Genomic DNA, 8,812 nt, shown 5'->3' with positions numbered 1-8,812 from the left:
AGTCGGACCAGTTTGCTCAAAGCCCCCTTGATGTGCCATTTTTACATGCAATAAATTGCATGCAATTTATTATTATTATTTTATTTATAAGGCACCACAAGTGTTTCGCAGCGCCGTACTGATGCAATTCTCCCGGGGAGCTGCTGCTGTGGCAGGGTCCTTCTGAGCAGCGGCAGGAGCTTGTGCTGGGTGGCAGCTGAATATTTTGAAATGACTGGCCAGATGTTGATTGACTGCGTGTATCCCGCCGCCCGACAAAATGCTGCTACAAGCTCCAGCCTCCCAGCCGCTGCTCAGACCTATCACGCTGCCCGCCACTACTATGAGCTGCCCACTAGCACCACCAGCAGGCCGGACCCCGCCCCCCCCCCCCCAGGGAAGGAGGTCCCAGGTTGGACGGTCAGCAGGTCCGACCACCTGCTTGGGTCGGATAAGCATGGACCTTAGGGGACAAAAAGCCCGATATGTTGTAACGTCGTAATCAGCCAAATGGGCCCCTTTACAGGTCATCGTGTGGTGTGCCCACTCCAGCCATTCATGAAACTTCAGTTTTGTAAAATTAAAGTGACAAATGGTAAAATCAAGGTTTTCCTTTTATTGAACAAATTATACACATTATGGACATGGAATCAATATAATTACAACTGTAAAAATTTGAGTATTGCCCAACTTGAGATTTACAAATTAGTAAATAACTGTACATTTAGAGGTCTGTATGAACCCTCTTGAAGGGAACAGCATAAAAACGTGTTTTTCAAGAGCCCCTTTCAGATAAACCACCAGAGAACAGTCGGTGCACTGAAGGATTTCCCTAGAGAGAGTAAAGGATAAATTAGCTTCAATCCGCAGGCATCAAGTCTTTATATTGTAGTTCTTTTTTATCTGGGAGGTTAACCTAAAGCTGGGTACACTGCATCAGAGCCACATTACCTACAGCCACAACGCATTGCCAATGTGTAGTGAGGCCACACCTTATTGTTTGAGGAATTGCATGGTCCCATCTGACGAGCTGCACACTAGATTGTCCAATGCACCGTATGACGCCGTTTGGTTACATAAACCATTGAATGATTAAGTGCATCATAATACAGCTATACATTTTACCATGCGATATGGGATTGGCGTATTGTTGCAGTGCCTTAGAGATATCTGGCTGATTGTCTGCCACTGATCTACAAGCATTACTGGTTTGTTCCAAAGTGGTCCTTGAGATCTACCAAGGCCACCGGTGTATCTGCACAAGGTCTGTTAGGAACGAACACAGTACATGATTGGGAATATGACAGTTCATAATGAATGCACCAGCTAGGTGGTCAGGTGACCTGTTGGGAGATTGCAGACTGTTTGTTGGCCAACTCTCCTAGACCAGGGGTAGCCAACTCCAGTCCTCGAGAGCTACCAACATTTCATTTTTCAGCTCACCTCACAGGTCCACTCATTAATGACTGACATTTTACAAGAGCCACAGGTGGAGCTAAATACTTCATTTGTGATTCTGTGAGGAGACATGGAAAATGTTAACTGTTGGTAGCTCTCGAGGACTGGAGTTGACTACCCCTGTCTTAGACCATACCCAATTATCCAACCAGCCAGCTATCTTTAGGAGGCACACCCAGCTTTAGAATATTTAGCTAAATAATGGGAGGACTTAAAGCAACCCAAAGACCTGCAAGAATTAAGATTAGCTACAAACCGATTTATTAGTATTATTGAATTTATAAATGGTCAACATTGAATTGGTCTTTGTTGCCCCCTGCTACAGATACGACACTTATCGGTCCTTTGGTTAGATGGTAATTACCTGGTTTAGCACTACATAGCACTATGTAGTCATGTTCTGAGCTTCTATAACAGGGCTGGGCATATCAGGTGACAGGTGGGCAAGTTCACACCTAAGAGTTACAGCTGGTGCCTAACTTTATTGTGAATCCCTTCTACTGGAGTCTTCAATGGATGCGCATCTCTCCCGGCTCCTGCCGTCTCCTAGATTTGATAGACTCCTGAATTACACATTCTGTCCACCCTTCTAGAAACACACGTATTTGCTGAATCCCAGTGGCCATGGGTTTATTCTAGCTCTCCCCATTTATACCTTCTCCTTCAACATTGAATACATTAAATGCCCAGACTAATTTAACCCTTTGAGTGACAAGTGAAGTTGGCAACATAAGGTAAAAATTGCCAAGCAAACATTTTTTATTAGTCATAAATACCTGTATTGCGTACCTTAAGAAAAAAAAAATCATTTTTTAAACACATTTTTATTTGAATTTATAGAACAAATGAGACACGCCGGCATTTTTAGCAGATATTTTGCAAATCTCACATATGCTGGCACTCAAAGGGTTAATCTTATTAAGTCATGTGCATGGTATGCAGTTAATTGTAATTAGGTCGACTGTCAACCATCAAAAGGTAAACATGCATCGACATGGTGACAACAAGCAATAGGTCGACCATGAAATGGTAAACAAAAGTTTCAGGAGAATAGAATACCGTGTCCAAAGCATGGCACACACCAGAGCCAAGCGAGGGGACGTCGGTGTTCATGTCGACACAAACACCCATATCGACCTTTTGACCATGTCCATCTAATGCATGTTGACCTTTAAATGGTCAACCAATAGTCGACCTAATTGTTGTTGACCCTATGACCCATACCCCAGGTGCAGGCTGAAATATCTATAGGTCTCCAGGCAGCTTACCTTTTATTCTATGCCTCAACATCAACCAGCTCTGGAGGGAGTGGGACCTTCGGATGTTTGCTCTCAAAGTGCTGCTTGAAGGTTTTTGGGTCTGGCATTTGTGTCTGACAATGGTGGAAATAAAAAAAATTAAAACACCAAGAGACAACTACAATGTGGGAAGGTGTTGGGAGTAATTTCTCTGGATCACTCACTTAAGTGTCGTCAAATGGCATGGGGGGGGGGGGGGAGGGACAAAACAGTATAGTCAGTATCCCCATTTGCGCACTATGAAATCTACATGGAAATGCATCTTACAAGCTTGCCAACAGTCTCTCCCACAGCTAGTGGGGGAAACATCTTGCACCACTGCAGTGATCTTTTAAAGTGTGGAATTATGCCACAATGCGGCCAGCTTACAGCTACAGAGAAACTTATGTCCATGATACTCTTCAACAAAGCTTGTCAGCTTCTATCTGAAGCAGCAACAGCAGGCTCAATAATGCAGCTACCTCAGTGGTTCTCAAACTCAGTCCTCAGAACCCCGCACAGTTCACGTTTTCCAGGTCATCCAACAGGTGCACTCATTACTGACTGATTGTAAAAGATCCACAGGTGACCTGCAAAACATGCACTGTGTGGGGTCCTGAGGACCGACTTGGAGAACCTGTTAGCTACCTGATGCTCAAAGTGAAGCTCTATATACAGTAAGGCAGTCTGCCAGACGTCTGTTCATGTGTGATGTGCAGTACATCTACTAGCTAGCAGATCTGAGTGCCAAACATTGGATCAGGTTGGCATGCTGAGACTTAACATGACTGGCACTCTACTGCAGCAACATTGCCAATATCTTCCTGATCAGCCAATACTAGCAGTGTATGGACAGCTTTATTTAGGTTGCTTAACCAAAGATGATTTTGTCTACTTTCATAAAGTGTTTCCACTAAGCAGAGTGAACCCTTTTAGGGAGCACCCAGCTGATATTATCAGCACTGATCTGGACCCACCTTAGCAGGCCACACTAGTAACTGGACTAAGCATCACAGCACTAGAGAATTGCCAGAGTGCCCCAAAGTCTCTGGTCAGGAGTTGCTTCCACACCTGAGACAATCTGAGAACAGAGACCCCACCGATGCTTCTGTGCTTGAACTCTGACAGATTATATCCCTCTCCACTGGGGGGCAGCACACTGTCCTGTCCAGTTACTTTGTGAACAATGTCAGCGACACTGCACGTGGGGAGGACTGAGCGGCACATTGTGTGGCGAGCCGAGCATCACATGGGCATGTGAGGTGTTGAATAGGGCATATTTAGTGTTTTAGGTCTACAATTAATAGAACCTCAGTATTTTGTACTGCAAAATTCGGATGTGTCCTGTGTAGCGACCTGTCACAAAAAAAAAAAAAGCCAAGAGGGGTCAAGATGCAGGAGTCAGAAAGACGACTTGTTTTACCTTTGCCAATATCCTAATGATATTCCATACCCTACTGCGCATTCTAGCAGCATACCAGACACGACTAACAGCTCACTACATCAGTTCTAAGCTCACCAGGGACAATAAAGGCTTACCCGACAAACCAAGCAGGTGAATACTAGAGCGGCTTTGGCTGCCGCTTTCTGGTCGTGACCTTGTTTCTTCTTCTGTTCCGCTTGTTTCTTGGCATTTTTCTGTTGCGATTGAAGCTTCTGATGTCCACGAGCCATATCTGCAGCATTACAGACCTTATTACTTACACAGAAAATACGCCAACAGCTCAGCAGGTGCACAATGGAAAATAAGGCAGAGAGCAGGGGGTGGGGGTGTACTGGCGATCACTAGCACCTGCTAGCCTCCACGATAGCAATAATAACTGCAGTTCCCAGTGCTACATATACACATGAATGGACCTTGAGATACTCAACTTTTAATACAATTCACCTCTATGAGGGGAGGGGGGTAGATAGTGTTTGGTAAAGTGAATACTTTAGAATCTTTCCCAAACTGTGGGAGGGGATCCAGGCAGCTGTAATGACGTTGTGATCCTCAGATCCAGTACCTCCCATAGAAGTGGCAGGGATAGAATATTTTGGTACTCTTTACCTAGAAGGGTGCCCACGATTTTGATCATGGACATCGTTAGTAAAAAATCACGGCCATCGCATGCACTAAAAAAAAAAAAAAAAAAAAAAAAAAATTGCATGAGATGCGACCGACGTCCGAGATTTCCCATAGGGAATAATGTTAAATATCCCAATTTTCCTGTTCAATGTCTCAATTGACCCGATTTTTCCATAGGAAACAATGTTAAATGGCCCACAGAGGCCAAATAGGCACCCTGAAGTGTGAAATGGCCCCCACAATTTTTAACGCCACCCCACGATCAACGTGAACCCGAAGCGTGGCGAGCACAGGCACGCGTCCTACGACCTTTTCATACCCCCACTATCCACGTCGGCGTGGAGTTGAGAATAGAAAGTGTTGCGAGCGCAGCGAGCCTGAAGCGTGGCGAGTGCAGCGAGCCCCGCGAGGGGACGCGGACAGCTGTGAAGCCCGCGAGGGGACGCGGACAGCTGTGAAGGTTATCTGCATCCCCTCGCGGGGCTCGCCACGCTTCGGGCTCGGTGGCTCGCTCTACTTTCTATTCTCGACTCCATGCCGACATGGATAGTGGGGGTATGAAAAGGTCGTAGGACGCGTACCGCCGCTGCGCTCGCCACGCTTCGGGTTCACGTTGATCGTGGGGTGGCGTTAAAAATTGTGGGGGCCATTTCACACTTCAGGGTGCCTAAATTTAACATTGTTTCCTATGGAAAAATCGGGTCAACTGAGACATTGAACAGGAAAATCGGGTCAATTGGGACATTTAACATTGTTCCCTATGGGAAATCGCGGGCATCGCGTCGGTCGCATCGCACCCGATTTTTTAGTGCATTCAATGCCGCCCTTCTAGGTAAAGAGTACCAATATTTTTATTTCATCCAAGCAACTAGTTGGATGGTTGGAGGAAAGTTGGTCTGATGTGCGGCCAGCATAAGCCAGAGATGTGCTCACATACATGTACACGAAAAAGGCTTCCTAGTCAACGCTTTTCAGGAAATCATGAATCATTGTATGCATCTACAGCCACAGAACATAGTCATGCTGCATAGCACTTTAATCAGCTGAAGCCACTTGGCAGTCCTATTTACACAGTTTTGCAAATATGATGTTTGGTAATTGTAAGCTTGCGAGCAGGGCCCTCCTACCTCCATGTCGGTTTGAGTCTACCCAGTTTGTTTAATCACTGTTTCCAATTGTAAAGCGCAATGGAATCTGCTGCGCTATATAAGAAACTAAATAAATAATGGAAAGTCACATGCAGAGTAAGCTTGCGAGCAGGGCCCTCCTACCTCTATGTCAGTTTGTTACTACACACTTTGCTTTATCACCGTTTCCTATTGCAAAGCGCAACAGAATTTGCTGTGCTCTAAGTCTAAGAAACTAAATAAATAATGCAGAGACACGTCTCCACAGAGATACATGGAGCTTACACGATGTGTAACGCGACTTATAGCATATGGAGGATAGACGTGAACACATCTTTAGCAGATCAAATATTTGTTTTATAGTGCGCTACATTACTGCCCAGCCCATGCGCCTCATTCAGCAGCTGGGCAAGGTTCTTTACTCAGGGAAGGTTATGGCTACTGGATCTATAAATAAGGCTGGTTCTCATTGCCAAAGCTTGTTGTGGGGGCATTTACAAAGTAGCTGGAATAAAGTCAGGGACTAAATGGAAAATTAAACTTGCAATGCAATCGCCTTGATTTAACACGTACACCTTTAGCCGGTTGTACAGGATTTGGAAAAGTCTCCCAGGTTCCGCATCTGAGCACATACTTATTGTACGTATAGGTGCGATGCTGTCAGATCTGACGCATTGGTGAACTACTATGCTTCACCACAAAACTAATAGGATTAAGGAAAAGGCAAAACTCACAACATTTACTGTATTCTTTGGGAATAAGTTTACTATAGATCAGGGGTTCTCAAACAGTCCTGGGAACCCCACACAGTTCACGTTTTCCAGGTCACCCAGCAGGTGCACTCATTACACATTGACACATTTTAAGAGATCCACAGGTGGGGGACTTGTGATTCTGTGAGGTCACCTGCAAAACATGTACTGTGTAGGGTCCGGGAGGAAAGAGTTGAGAACCTGTGCTGAATAGCAAGATTTCATTTAAAGACTGCAGCACACCACCAAGATGGAAAACACTGGATTTGTTGTCAAACAAGTTATTAACCAAGTATCTTCTAAGTCGCGGGGGAGGGTACTAATCAGTTGAGAGATTACATTAAACATGAGCCATTATAATTGTATGACAGAAGGAAATAACTGAATCTGAAGACAGGAAGTCAATTACACAATGGGGGAGAAACAGATTTCTAATAGACATACAGTACAGGCCGAGAGATACAGCGTGTGCATAGAACAAGTGAGATTTCCGCTATACAGCAATGTCAAATGGCTGCGGCAGCTCAGCATGTGTCCTCAAATCACCAGCTGCCAGGCAGACTTCTAGAAAGAATCGGCTCGGACCCAAACTCCTCCATAGGTTTGAACAAAAGACCACATTATTCTCTTTTCTTCAGCCCATTTCACACCAAGCACAAAACGAGAGAACAAGTCAATGTGAGGTTATATTAGGCAGAAAACACTCTGACAGAGTGCAAATGCCCCAAGCCTGACACTTCCAGGGCTGGCTTCGAACTGCTTCGGTCTCTGCAGTAATAGAAGTTAACCAGCACAGTTGCAAGCCATGCTAATCATACAGTACACGATGGATAACTACAACAAAACAAGTCAAAATAACTATTTACCAAAGTGATATAACTAGAATCCCTGCACTTCTATAACAAAACAATAAGTCAGGTGTTAACTGCTACCATACTAGATGGCCCAAAGCAGATGTGCATTACATTGCAGTGTGGTCGGATGGTTGCACAGCGATCAGGTGAGACTGCTGTACACGCTTTAAGTAGCTAGCTACTTGCTGTAGTCAGATCCTGTATTATGGGCAGCAGGACAATGACAGAAACCCCTTATTACCATGGATGGGTACAGAATATGGAAGGTGCTGCTGTCAGTAGCACTACGTTACATAACAGTGAGCTCTGGTCAGACCACTCATTATGGGTAGAAACTGACCCTAGCTACTTTCTAGGTTATGTAGTCATGCCACAACAAATATATATATATATATATATATATATATATATGAGATATACAGAAGGGAAGGGGTTATGTGGGGGTCTCTGCAGGCTGTACACAGGGGAAGGGTTATGGGGGGTGGTCCCTGCTGACCAAATGGAGTAATAAGGGGCGGGGGGGGGGGGGGGGGGGAGTATCCCTGCTAGCCCTATACAGGGGAAAAGGCTATAGAGAGGGGGTCCCTGGCTGCTAGCCCTATATAGGGGAACGGGTTATGAAGGGGGGTCCCTGCTAGCTCTATACAGGGGGAAGGAGTTATGAGGTGGACGTCCCTACTAGCACTATACTGGGAAAGTGGTTATTGGGTCTCTGCTGAGTCTATACACAGACACATCGCATGGCGGCCAGAGAGGACACTTGGTTCCCACTATATGCTTCCTCTTCCGATCCCCCGGTACAGTAGCCCCTGCGCCTCCTTCCACCCCAGCCTCGGTAACAGATCACTCTCCCCGGCCGAGCTTACCTCAGGCACAACCAGCAGTCGGGGCAGACTCCGGCGGAGCGGCGTGCAGCTGTCTCTGCAACAACCGGGAAGAGGGGGGGAGCAGGAGGGCAGAGCGTAGACTAGAACCGCCTGTATCCGGAACTGTGCTCCTCCTCCCTCTCGCCTCAGCCACTGCGCAGGCGCGCTGCACACGGCCGTATCCAGGGGAACAGGGAACTAGGCGGTGGCCGCGTGAGTCACTTATTTCTACCGCGAGAGGCCAATCAGACGGCTCGGCGGTGACGTAACGGGCATGGGGAATGGGGAGGGGCTATGCGCAGGGGGCGGGGCCAAAATGGGACTATGAGAGTGTGTGTAGTTTTTTTTCAGACTCTCTCTGCTCTGCTGCTGCGGGAGCGGGGGGACTGTGTCAGGTTCTCCCGTGTCCTCAGCTGCCCCTTACTGCTTAG

At 46.3% G+C, this 8,812-nt stretch overlaps 1 protein-coding gene across 2 annotated transcripts; it reads right to left on the bottom strand.

Annotated features, from left to right (window-relative positions):
- Positions 1-575: 575 nt before the first annotated feature.
- On the bottom strand, positions 576-8,570 carry ZNF706 (zinc finger protein 706). 2 transcript variants are annotated; one of them, XR_014474793.1, is made up of 5 exons: positions 8,382-8,570; positions 4,254-4,390; positions 2,706-2,809; positions 1,802-1,983; positions 576-811 (listed from the first exon to the last, which is right to left on the bottom strand). XR_014474793.1 is itself a non-coding variant. In XM_083186967.1 (4 exons), exons 2-3 carry the CDS (start codon positions 4,386-4,388, stop codon positions 2,714-2,716), a joined length of 231 nt encoding a protein of 76 aa, XP_083043093.1. In that variant the 5' UTR covers positions 4,389-4,390; positions 8,382-8,567; the 3' UTR covers positions 576-811; positions 2,706-2,713. The 2 variants fall into 2 exon arrangements, 1 of the variants encoding a protein (XP_083043093.1); XM_083186967.1 differs by lacking the exon at positions 1,802-1,983 and having other exon boundaries at positions 8,382-8,567.
- Positions 8,571-8,812: the final 242 nt, after the last annotated feature.

Source organism: Crinia signifera, chromosome 5 (assembly GCF_055691185.1).
Source record: "Crinia signifera chromosome 5, ASM5569118v1, whole genome shotgun sequence".
NCBI lineage: Eukaryota > Metazoa > Chordata > Amphibia > Anura > Myobatrachidae > Crinia > Crinia signifera.
Note: the sequence above shows the minus strand (reverse complement) of the source record. Positions and strands in the feature narration are given on the sequence as shown.